This window comes from Rana temporaria, chromosome 12 (genome assembly GCF_905171775.1).
Source record: "Rana temporaria chromosome 12, aRanTem1.1, whole genome shotgun sequence".
Classification (NCBI taxonomy): domain Eukaryota; kingdom Metazoa; phylum Chordata; class Amphibia; order Anura; family Ranidae; genus Rana; species Rana temporaria.
Window position 1 is genome coordinate 145,301,989 of NC_053500.1, and position 13,130 is coordinate 145,315,118.

The 13,130-nt window shown below is 48.3% G+C and overlaps 2 protein-coding genes across 2 annotated transcripts; both read left to right on the plus strand.

The window, feature by feature from the left end:
• The first annotated feature begins 89 nt into the window (after positions 1-89).
• LOC120919099 lies at positions 90-4,456 on the plus strand. Its single transcript, XM_040331106.1, has 2 exons — positions 90-2,532; positions 2,695-4,456. Exons 1-2 carry the CDS (start codon positions 812-814, stop codon positions 2,702-2,704), a joined length of 1,731 nt encoding a protein of 576 aa, XP_040187040.1. The 5' UTR covers positions 90-811; the 3' UTR covers positions 2,705-4,456.
• A 1,472-nt stretch (positions 4,457-5,928) lies between these two features.
• On the plus strand, positions 5,929-7,503 carry LOC120918391 (E3 ubiquitin/ISG15 ligase TRIM25-like). The gene has a single exon (XM_040329935.1). It carries the CDS (start codon positions 5,929-5,931, stop codon positions 7,501-7,503), a length of 1,575 nt encoding a protein of 524 aa, XP_040185869.1.
• Positions 7,504-13,130: the final 5,627 nt, after the last annotated feature.

Genomic DNA, 13,130 nt, shown 5'->3' on the forward strand with positions numbered 1-13,130 from the left:
CCTGCTGCCCAGGGTTCCCCTGGGGGGATGCAAGAATTATTGTGTGGTTTGGGTGAATTGTTGCATCGATTTGCCGGGAAAGGGGGGGTTGGAGGAACGCTTCCTCAGGCTGCGCCCTGGATTGGGGGGTCAGTGGGCGGGGTTCCCTTGGCGGGGGGGTTACCTTCCACGGTGGGGGGGAATACGGGGTTGGTGCCAGATAGCACTGCAAGTAGTGACACGGGGGTCAGGTCGGATGTGGTACGGATGGACGATGGGTCAAAAGGTGAAGTATATATTTGCTTTGAAGGGCCACTGGGGTCACATCTAAAACAGGAGGTTCGGGAGAAAATCCAAAAAGGTGAGTACGTTGAGATTTTTTCCCTCCTACCGTTAGAAAAGTTTAACTTGGATAGGGTGAAGCCGGATAGTTTCAAAAAAGACGACGAGGAGAAGCGAAGGTACAGGCTGATTCCTCGCACTTTCACTAACTGGTTGCAAGCATTTGTGATTATGGCCAGCGTCATAGGGGAGAAGAGCCCGGAACACTGTTCTGCGCTGTTCTGCTATCTGGACGCGATAGGTGAAGCATATAGGGTATATGGGGGGACAGGATGGTTGAGGTATGACGAACAGTTTCGCCAGCGGCGGGCTGTGCGTCCTTCTATACGTTGGGATCACAAGGATATAAGCCTGTGGATGCGGATAATTTCTGCGCCACGGCCTAATACACCGTTTTTTCAGGGCGGGGCCGGGGGTACTCCCTCCTCCGGATCACCGGCCGGTAAAAAATGGGGGGGGTGCTGGAAGTTTAACGAGGGTTCCTGCAAATATGGAGGAGCCTGTCGCTTTAAACACGAATGCTCCGGATGCGGGGGGGCTCACCCCTTGTCGCGTTGCTTCAAAAAGGGCAAGCGGGGGGGGGATGCTGCTGGAAAGGGGGAGAACGCCAGTGAAGGTGGAAAAGATGGGGCCTTTTCTAGATAGGTACCCAGACAGAGGGGCAGCGCGGCTGCTTGCGGCAGGGTTTTCGGAGGGATTTATCATTCCCTGTTCCTTGTCGAAGGTGCCACCCTTGGCTAGGAACCTGCGGTCTGCCTTAGAAAACCCGGCGGTAGTGTCAGAAAAATTAGCAAAAGAAGTTCAGCTGGGTAGGATGGTGGGGCCATTCACAGAGATGCCGCTGCCTGATTTGGTGGTGTCCCCTCTGGGGGTGGTTCCCAAGAAGGAACCAAACAAGTTTCGGCTCATTCATCACCTGTCCTTCCCAAAGGGGGGGTCGGTGAATGACGCTATAGATCCCGAAGCATGCACGGTATCGTATACGTCGTTTGACGCGGCAGTACGATGGGTGCGGCGGTACGGAAGGGGAGCCCTGATGGCAAAATCGGACATTGAGGCCGCGTTCCGTTTACTGCCAGTTCACCCAGACAGCTTTCGGCTGTTGGGTTGTCGGTGGCGGGATGAGTTCTACGTGGATCGATGTTTGCCAATGGGCTGCTCGATTTCTTGCGCGTTTTTCGAAACGTTTAGCTCTTTCTTGGAATGGGTGGTCAGGGATGTGGCGGACACGGATTCAGTAATCCACTACCTGGATGACTTCCTGTGCGTTGGGCCCCCGTCGTCCAATGTGTGCGCAATATTGTTGGCAACGTTGCAGCACATGGCGGAAAAGTTTGGAGTGCCCTTGGCAGCCGACAAAACGGAGGGTCCAACCACGGCGTTGAGTTTTTTGGGAATCATGATTGATTCCGAGGCTATGGAGTGTAGGCTTCCAATGAACAAGGTGGAGAATCTTCGGATGGAGATTCGGGGGATGCTGGGGCGGGACAAGGTTCAGCTGGTGTCCCTGCAGTCTTTGTTGGGAAAGTTGAATTTCGCCTGCCGCATCATCCCTATGGGGAGGGTTTTTTGCCGACGGCTGTCGGCAGCAACAGCGGGGGTGAAGGCGCCGAAACATTATATCCGTCTAACGGGTGAGCTGAAAGCAGATTTGCACATCTGGGATACGTTTTTGGAAACGTATAATGGAAGGGCGATCTGGATGTCAGGGCCTGTCAGCAACTTTGACCTGGATTTGGTCACGGATGCGGCCGGGTCCACGGGTTATGGGGCCTTTTTTAAGGGGCGGTGGAGCGCTGAGGCATGGCCTAGGTCATGGACAGCAGCGGGTTTTGAGAAGAACCTGGTGCTGCTAGAACTATTCCCGGTGGTGGTGGCAATCGAGTTGTGGGGGGAAGAATGCAAAAATTTGAAGATCAGGCTAAATTGCGATAACATGGGGGTGGTACAAGTCATTAATCGAATCTCCGGTTCATCGGTACCGGTGGTGAGATTACTGCGCCATCTCGTGTTGCGTTGTTTGCAGTGGAACATATTCTTGTATGCTGTACACATCCCGGGGGTGGATAACAAACTCGCTGACGCCTTGTCTCGATTTCAGTGGGACAGGTTCAGGGAGCTGGCGCCAGGGGCGGATGCAGAAGGGGTTCCTTGCCCTGGGTGGATGTGGGGGCTGGCATTGGAGCCGCTGCAGACTGGATCAGGAGGTCGGTGAGTGGGCAGACATGGGCTGCATACTCGAAAGTATGGGAGGAATGGGCCAGTTTCAGACGGCTGGCAGGCGCCGAGCTGGGCGAAGGCGATATGGGCTTGTTAGTGGTGTATTTTGTGGTAAGACATATAGAGAAGGGAGGGTCGGTATCTGCTTTAGAGAAAAAATTAGCAGCTTTAGCGTTTTGGTTCAAATTGGAGGGTAGGACAGACCTCACGAAAACATTTTGGGTAAAACAGACAGTAAAAGGATACAAAAAAGGGCACCAGTACAAGGACGAGCGGAGGCCAGTGTCATTTTCGATTTTGGGGAGAATTTTTGGGGTTTTAAAGGAAGTCTGCTCGTCTGAATACGAAATGCGTTTGTTTCGGGCGGTTTTTTCGGTGGCATTTTTTGGGGCATTTCGGATAGGGGAGTTGGTTAGTCCCTCAAAACGGGTGGCCGGGGGTTTTTTGGGGGGTGACGTACGGTCACATGATGATAGGGTGGTTTTTCGGCTGAGACGGTCAAAGACGGATCAGATGGGAAAAGGGAGGGACGTAATTTTGTATGCGATGCCGGGTTCAGAGATGTGTCCGGTAAGGGTGGTAAGGGAATATGCAGAGGGACGCCCTGAGGTTGGTGGCCCGTTTTGGGTACACGTGGATGGGTCTTTTGTTTCAAGATTTCAATTCATTGCAATTTTTAAAAAATGTTTGAAGATGGTGGGGTTAGACGAGCGGCTGTTTGCCTCGCACTCCTTCCGCATCGGGGCGGCAACCGAGGCGGCCCGGTGTGGGTTGGATGAGGCGGCAGTGAAGCGGATTGGGAGATGGGAGTCGAGGAGATTCCGTTCGTATGTTCGCCCTCATTTGTTGATGGATTAATAAATGGGGGGGAAGAAAGTAGTCTACGGGAAAGGCCGGTATCTTTGCTGTGGGGGCAAATTGTTAATAGTCATGATTTATTGTTTGTTTTTTCAGGTGGAAGACAGGCGCGCCTCGTATGGATCATGGGGCATTCTTATGTCTGTAGGGGGGCTAGAAGAGCGGATGCTAGGCCAGGGGGTAGGCAATTGGGAATTTCCAGTCAGGATGCTACTATTCGTTGGTTGGGGATCCCTGGGATGGGTTGGGGCAGGGTGCTGTCGGAAGTACAGCGCTATGCTCGGCTCGACCGACCCCCAGATGTGTTGATGTTACACGTCGGGGGGAATGACCTGGGGATCCGGCCTATAGGGGATTTGATGACGGCAGTTAAGGCGGACGTCTTGACGATGCGGGCATCTTTCCCCAACATGTTGATCATCTGGTCAGACATTGTCGCGCGAAGTACATGGCGCATGGCAAGGTCGGTGGATCGGGTCAATAAGGGAAGGGTGAAAGTAAACAAGGTACTAGGGAGGTTTGTGGCTAAACACGGGGGTTTAGGGGTGAGACACAGGGAGTTGGAGGTTAATGTGGGTTTGTATCTGCTCAAGGATGGTGTTCATCTGACGGATGTGGGTACAGACTTGTGGATGATGGGGATACAGGAAGGGGTTCAGAGAGCCCTGCGGGTGTGGGGGGGCCCATAAGGAAAAGGGGGGTTTTCCTTCCGGGCTGTGGCGGTGTCCTTGGTCCTTGACGGTGACAGTGAAATGATGGAATGGAAATGGTTGGGGGGCTCATCGATGGGATGGCCCCCTATGGTGGTTATTGCAGTGGAACGGTGTCTGCTGCAATACGGTTACGGTGCACTGCGGGTTAAAAAGGGGTCTCAGAGCTGGGTCGGCTGGAGGCCTGGGTTATGGTAATTGGTACCGCAGTGTAAAAAAGGTTAATGGGGGTAGTTACTGTCAAGGATCAGTTGGGATTGGGTTAAAATATTAAAAGTGTTAATAATTTGGTTAAATATTGATTTGGTTACAAAATAAAAATGGCTGTTGTGGCCAATTTTCTCCAATTCACTGTGTCGGTCTCATTACTGGGGTAAACTGGTTACGGGAAAGTGGGGGGTAATAAGGGGAAGTATTTAATGGAGGGAGGGGGTGCATAGAGAGTGGCACATTGGAAACTACACTAGTCAAGAAAAGCCCGGAGTAAAAGCACAAGGAATAAACGTAGGGCTGGCATGACTGGGGTGGAACCAGGGCAACGGAGGGTTAAGACAGCAGGAGAGCTCTCAGTCTCAGGGGAGTGGCTGGAGGAGCAGGCCGGTGAGGGGGCGGAGCCTTATATATAGGGGGCGGGATCGGCGCCAAAAACCACAAGCAGGCAGAGTGAGAAGAGGGAGGCAGGATTTCCCACCCACCCTCCCTTGTTTGTTTCTTTTGTTGTGTGGTGCGTTTGTTTTCTTTTCTTGCAGGTATAAGGACGGGTTGTCACGACAGCGGAGGCGGTGTCCTTGGTCCTTGACGGTGACAGTGAAATGATGGAATGGAAATGGTTGGGGGGCTCATCGATGGGATGGCCCCCTATGGTGGTTATTGCAGTGGAACGGTGTCTGCTGCAATACGGTTACGGTGCACTGCGGGTTAAAAAGGGGTCTCAGAGCTGGGTCGGCTGGAGGCCTGGGTTATGGTAATTGGTACCGCAGTGTAAAAAAGGTTAATGGGGGTAGTTACTGTCAAGGATCAGTTGGGATTGGGTTAAAATATTAAAAGTGTTAATAATTTGGTTAAATATTGATTTGGTTACAAAATAAAAATGGCTGTTGTGGCCAATTTTCTCCAATTCACTGTGTCGGTCTCATTACTGGGGTAAACTGGTTACGGGAAAGTGGGGGGTAATAAGGGGAAGTATTTAATGGAGGGAGGGGGTGCATAGAGAGTGGCACATTGGAAACTACACTAGTCATGTGGAAGCCACCAAGAATGATAGTGGGTATTTCAGATGCAGGGGCGGACTGACCATTGAGTCCACCGGGCCCCATGTCACTAGGGGGCCCCATCCTGGTTGCCAGGCTCAGTAAAACCAGGGACAGTATGTAAAAATCTATGTTTGATATGTCTGAAACCAACATGCTTCTGATATGAAAATCCCGAGATTTTAGCTGCCCCGCCTCTGCCCTGCCTCCTGGCGTGGTGGCCATCTGTAAGCCCGGGGGCTCCATAGTCTTCTATTGCCCGGGGGGCCCCATAAGTTGTCAGTCCGCCCCTGTTCAGATGTGAACATAAACTTACTTTGTAAGGACGCAGAAGGTCTTAATTTGACCGGTGTGCAGGCGTGGTACCTGTCTGTGTTCGGGGCTGTATACCTACACCCACATGCATTGGGGAGGGAGCGGGGGCGGGGCGGCCTGTCAGCCAGACTGTACGTGGCCCCATAATCTCGAACAGCAGCTCTGTTAATACGTCTGTTATTGTTACGTCAGCAGGACTTGTTTTCAAAGACAAAGGTTGACTTTAGTTTCGTTTCCTGCAGCTACTGCTAGCGATGGCGTCTGCTACTGACTTGAAGGAAGAACTGAACTGCTCCATCTGTCTGGAGGTGTATACGGACCCGGTAACTCTGAGATGTGGTCACAACTACTGCCGAGCATGCATCAATCGTGTGCTGGATAGTCAGAGGGGACAAGGTGTCTTTACCTGTCCGGAGTGCAGAGCGGTGTTCAAGAAACGTCCCTGGCTGCAGAAGAATGTCACCCTGTCTAACATTGCGGAACGCTTCCACTCTACTTTGCCCGACCAGAAGAAGACCGGCCCCGGGGGCACCTGTACTTACTGCATTCACTCTGCCGTACCCGCCATCAAATGTTGTCTGCACTGTGAGGCTTCCTTGTGTGAAAGTCACCTGAAAGCCCACAGCAAGGCACCAGAACATGTCCTGATCGAGCCCACCACCTCACCGGGGAAGTGGAAATGCTCCATCCATAATAGGACCCTAGAGTATTACTGCACCGTGGATTCCACCTGTGTCTGCAAGTCATGTTTGCAGGATGCCAAACATCGCGGGCACCAGGTCCTGGCACTAGGTGATGCCTCCAGGGACAAAAAGGATAAACTGAAAAAGACCCTCACACAACTCACCTCCAAGAGAAAGGAGATCGAGAAAAGTCTCCAAGGTCTACAGGAGAAGAGAAAAAAAGCCAACGACGCCGAAACCGCCCTCACGGCGCACGTGAGCGGCCTGTTCCAACAAATCCGCCAAAGACTGGATGTTCTTGAAGTTCAGACCACTGACCAGATCACCAAGCAAGCAGAAATGAATGCAAAGCCGGTCTCTGACCTGATCCGACAGCTGGAAATGAAGAAGGACGAGCTGTGTAGTAAAATTTGTCACGTCGAGGAGCTGAGCAACATGGAGGACCCTCTACCGGTCCTAATGGAGAAGGAGTCAACCAAAGCCGACTTCTGCGTTACCGACAAGGGAGGGCGCCACGATGGCCCCAAAATAGCAGCAATGGATGACATTTTGATCTCTTTGAACTTACACAAGGAATTATCCGACATAGTGAAGAAGGCTCCAAAAGTGCTCAACCTTTCCGAGATATCGGACTTACGACTTGACAGGAAGACGGCCGCCAGTAACGTGGCCGTTTCCCCCGATTTATCCATCGCACACGGGACGCAGGAGAATGACTCTGTTGACGACACGGACAACAGGTTCGAGTCCCACCAGGTGTTAAGCAGAACTGGGCTCAGTGGTGGTAGACATTACTGGGAAGTTGAGTTGTGCGACACCAATAACTGGAGGATCGGGATGTCCTACTACTCCATAGACAGGGAGGGAGACGAGTCTATCTTTGGGAAAACAGACGAGTCGTGGTGCTTGTCCAAAAGCATGAGGGGATATGCCTTCAGGCATGATGACGATCATGTGTCTGTATCCTCTTCATTTAAAAGGTTTCAAAGGTTGGGAATATACCTAGATTTCAAGAGGGGGCGGCTCTCCTTCTACAACTTGGAGCCGGAGGTTAGACACTTGCACACTTTCTATAGTAAATTCAGGGAGCCGCTTCATGCCGCCATCAGGGTCAACTGGGGAGTTTGGGTGAAGATCGTCAACTAACAGCGGGAGGGCTTTGGGGTGGAAGAAGAACTTAGCAGAAAACCACCATTGGGGTTTAGCCAGGGGCGTTTGAAGGAATTTGGGGGCCCCAAGCAAAATGGGGGCCCCCAAGCACCTCCCCCCGCACGCAAAGCCTACATTAGCGATACACTAATTTTTTACACCCATGTTCTTACTCCTCTCCCCTCCCTAGTCCCTATGTTTTTCCATTCTCACCTCCCCTTCTTCCCTATAGGCTGCCGCTGTAGCGTGGCCGAGCTCCTCTTCCTCCTGTCAGTCTGGAGTTCTATCATTATGGGTCCCCAGTCCCCTATGAGATAGTACCCGGGCCGGGTACCGCGCACGGTACAGGAGATTCAGTTTCCTGTGTTCCCGGCCGGACTGAAAGGAAGTGAGCACTCAGTGTGCACTTCCTGTCAGTCCGGCCGGGAACAGGAAATTGAATCTCCTGTACCGTGTGCGGTACCCAGCCCGGCCCGGGTAATATCTCATAGGGGACTGGGGACCCATAATGATAGAACTCCAGACTGACAGGAGGAAGAGGAGCTCATCGGTACCTGGCCGGACTGACAGGACTCCAGGAGGAAGGAAGAGGAGCTCGGCCACACTACAGCCTGGGAAGGGGAGGTTGGGGGCCCCAGGCCAGTTCAGGGCCCCAAGCAATTGTTTGTTTTGCCTGTTCTGTAGCGACGGGCCTGGGTTTAGCCAAGAACAAGAGAAATCAAAATGTGACCATTCTTCAGGAAATTAGGCAATTAGACTTTCTATCATTGGAAAATAACTTTCGGGCATAAAGAGCATTTTTAACCCGTTCTTCTACAGAAGAGACTTGGGTGCTGATTGGTCACCACAGGCCTACTTGGGATGGGATTGGGCCGTGTACAGCCACCCTTAACCACTTAACCCCCGGACCATTCGGCTGGCCAAAGACCAGGCCACTTTTTGCGATCCGGCACTGCGTCGCTTTTACTGACAATTGCGCGGTCGTGCAACGTGGCTCCCAAACAAAATTGGCGTCCTTTTCCCCCCACAAATAGAGCTTTCTTTTGGTGGTATTTGATCACCTCTGCGGTTTTTATTTTTTGCGCTATAAACAAAAATAGAGCGACAATTTTGAAAAAAATTCAATGGAGTAGATTCAGGTACATTTGCGCTTTTTTTGCGGAGGCGCAGGGCAACGTTTTTGCCCTGCGCCCCCGCAAATTTACTGCGCTGCCCTTGATTCACGGAGCAGTAGCTCCGTAAATTGCGTGGGCGCGCCGGCAAAATGCCCGGCGTAAGCGCGCGCAATTTAAATGATCCCGTAGGGGGCGGGAATCATTTAAATTAGGCGCGTTCCCGCGCCGATCGTAGAGCGCATGCTCCGTCGGGAAACTTTCCCGACGTGCATTGCAGCAAATGACGTCGCAAGGACGTCATTTGCTTCAAAGTGAACGTGAATGGCATCCAGCGCCATTCACGAACCACTTACGCAAACTACGTAAATTTGAAATTTCGCGACGCGGGAACGACGGGTATACGTAGCATTGGCTGCCCCTGCTAATAGCAGGGGCAGCCTTACGCGAAAACCGCCGTACGGAAACGACGTAAACTGCGTACGCAGGGCTCGCGTAACGTTGTGAATCGGCGTTAGTATGCAATTTGCATACTATACGCTGAGCACAACGGGAACGCCACCTAGCGGCCAACGTAAGAATGCAGCCTAAGATATGCGGGCATAAGAGCCTTATGCCGCGCATATCTTAGGCTGCAGTCGGCGTAACGAGGTTCCTGAATCAGGAGCATTCGTTACGCCGGGGCAAGTAAGCAATTGCGCTGTGTAACTATGGTTACACAGGCGCAATTGATTCTTGAATCCAGGCCAATATTTTTAACTTTTTGCTATAATAAATATCCCCCAAAAAAATTATTTTTAGGCCGATACGTATTCTTCTACATATTTTTGGTGGAAAAGAAAAAAAAATCGCAATTAGTTTGCACAAAAGTTATAGCGTTTACAAAACAGGGGATAGTTTTATGGCATTTTTTTTAATAATTTTTTTTTTACTAGTAATGGCGGCGATCTGCGATCTTTATTGTGACCGTGACATTATGGCGGACACATCGGACACTTTTGACGCTATTTTGCCAATATTCACATTTATTTATGTAACATTATGTAAAAATTACACTGGCGGTGAAGGGGGTTAACCTGTATGGGACGCTGAAGGGGTTAAGTGTGTCCTAGGGAGTGATTCTAACGTCACTTCCGCCCATACGTCTTGGAGACTTTTTTTATTTTAGTTTTTCAAATGACATTAAATTTTCATTTTTATTTTTTTGAGCATTTTAGTGTAAATATGAGACGTCTTTCTGACCCCAGATCTCATATATAAGAGGACCTGTCATGCTTTTTTTCCTATTACAAGGGATGTTTACATTCCTTGTAATAGGAATAAATGTGACACAATTTTTATTTTTTTTAAAAACAGTGTAAAAATAAATAAAATCTAGTAAAAAAAAAATAATAATAATAAAAAAAAAATTTGAAGCGCCCCCGTCCTGACGAGCTCGTGTTCAGAAGCAAACGCATACGTGAGTAGCGCCCGCATATGAAAACGGTGTTCAAACCACACATGTGAGGTATCGCCGCGATCGTTAGAGTGAGAGCAATAATTCTAGCCCTAGACCTCCTCTTTAACGCAAAACTGGTAGCCTGTAGACATTTTTAAAACATCGCCTATGGAGATTTTTTTTAAGGGTAAAAGTTTGTCGCCACTCCACGAGCGGGCGCAATTTTGAAGCGTGACATTTTGGGTATCAATTTACTCGGCGTAACATTATCTTTCGCAATATAAAAAATTGGTCTAACTTTACTGATGTCTTATTTTTTTAATTTAAAAAAGTGTATTTTTTTTTCAAAAAAAGTGCGCATGTAAGACCGCTGCGCGAATACGGTGCGACATAAAGTATTGCAACGGCCGCCATTTTATTCTTTAGGGTGTTAGAAAAATATATCTAATGTTTGGGGGTTCTGAGTAATTTTTGAGCAAAAAAATAATGTTTTTGTAAACACCAAATGTTTCAATATTAGGAAATTAATTTCAAAAATAACATTATTTTTTTTTTATATACATATTGGTATGTGGAATATTATTTGATTGATTTGATATAAGAAAGCGCTAAACATGTCGTTACATTGTAATGTGTTGATGGGAGGAAATTCAGATTTCTTACTCTGTAATCATTTAATCATTATTTTTTTTAAATTTCTTTGGTAATTGTTCTATTATAAAAAAATAAATAAATATGTACTTGCTGGTTCATGTAGTCCAGTTTCCACTTTCCAGCTCCAATGTTCTTCTCAGTCGCCGTGCTCCATCATCTTGCGCATGCGTAGACACGCCGCAAGTCTCTTCCAGGTCTGTGGGATTTGGCAGAGGCACGCAGCCATGTCTGAGCATGCGTGGGATTGTGTGAAATCCTTGCGCATGCGCAGACACGTCACATAGACTGGTAAGAGTCCTGCTGTTTTCTTGCCTATCTATGAGCGAATTCGAAAATTTGTGAATTAGGATATTCGCAAATTCGTGAATTTGAAAATCCGAAAACCCCAAAATTCGAAAAATCTCTAAGAATAACTAATTATTATATTATAGGTATTGGAATTTCCTTTCAAATTTGGCTGTTAGTGAACGTAACGAATACAAATTTATCCGAAATTACAAATTAGTAACGTATGCCGCATCTAAACGAACGGAGCGTAACGAATTATGAATAATAAATAACAATAATAATAAAAAGATTTTTATTATTTTTTTTTTTTTTTTTCGTTCCATTCTTTCCAATACCTATAATTTTTTAATTCAATACGTTTTTATTACATTTTTTCAGAGATAAACACAATGAGCAAAACGTTTTGTACATATCATCAGAAAATCTCGATAACTTAGTTGCAAGGTAAAAGTTATATATCAATATTCCCGTATACTGTATTGAAGGGATATACCTCTAGACACGTCTTCCCTCTAGGTCAACAGAACTCTCGAACTATTGCGGTCTCGGAAAAGAACGGGAGACCAGAGGGTATAAAGAGAGGAAGGAGTAAGGGCGGGTCCCCCTCCACACCCCCATGGGATCTAGCTGTGTGCTTCCTAAGAGGGACCAGCCCCCATCCCCCCCCACCCCCACATAATAACAACAACAAGACCCACATGAGTGAAGCAATAGAGGTCATATTCGAGACTGTCAAAATAATACATTAGAGGGTAAGTAAATCTCAGTGAGTAATAGAAAGGGTAGAGAGGACGAGAGAGAGGAGGGGAAAAAAATAAAAGAAAAGGAAAAGGACAAGAAAACAAACAAAGGAAAGAAAGAGCAGGACACATACAGGTATCAAGTGGTTATTTGCACATCCGAAATCTGTATCTACTATGAGTGCTCTATGTATTCCCAATAGTTAGAGATATAAATCCTGTTAACATCTAAATTTCATCTTGTACCACTCAGTCCACGGGCTCCACCTTTTGCAAGCCATCATATACCTGCCTTGAGATGCTGCGAACATTAGTTCATATCCTATGTGTGTATTGACTGTTGTAATTATTTCCTGCAATACGGGAACCCTTTTGTCTTTCCAGTGGCGTGTGATAGCCAATCTGGTACCCAGTAGTATGTGGGAAACAATCCCTCTACTTAGTTTTGGGATAGTGTCTATCTCCAACGAGAGCACAGCAAACCCCGGTGTTTTAGGCACCCTCTCCTGTACTACTTGGGACACTAGGTCAAAAACTGCGTTCCACATTGGGCGCAAGTGTGGGCATTCCCACAGTATGTGGACTAAAGTACCCACATGGCCACATCCCCTCCAGCATAGTGGAGATGCTTGTGGGCTGAATTTTGAGATCCTAAAAGGGGTCAAATACCATCTCAGCAGCACTTTCTGGTATTGTTCCCAAAGATTTATGCATCTAGTGGAGGTGTAAGTCGCTTGTAGAGCACGTTGCCATTGTTCCGATGAGTAAGAAGTAGCTAGGTCCCTCTCCCATGCTTCTATATTGGTGGATTTCGTAAATAGTAGTTTATTATTTATAGCACTATAAAACAGGGAAATCCCTTTTATGTTAGTATGCTGATTGGTGAGGTATAGTGTTATCCTCCAGTGGAGCTGGATCGAGACAGGCGGACCACTCTTAAGGAAATGGTATATTCGCAGGTAAGTAAAGTAGTCAGCCTCCCCCAGGCCAAACTCCACCTGGAGTGATCTAAATGTCTTTCCCCCGGGGCCTATCATTAGATCGGAAATGTGAGCTATTCCCCTCTTAGCCCATTGAGTAAGGTTTAAGTCTGGAATAACAGCTGTGAGGCATGTTATTGGTAAAGATAAAGTCTTCCCCGGATGATGTAGCCGGGGTATCCGTATAAGCATATCCCACGCTTTCAAAGAGGCCAACATAGTGGGAGACAATCCGACTGGAAGCCTAGATGGAAGGACAGATGCCATTAGAAGATCATAAAGACTCCCAAGGGTATATTGGATTTCCTCCAGTTCTTTCCACCTCTTGGCTGGTGAACCGGGGAACCACGTCTTAAGTTGTGTTAGAATAGCAGCTGTATGATAGTCTCTAACCACTACATTTCCTACCCCC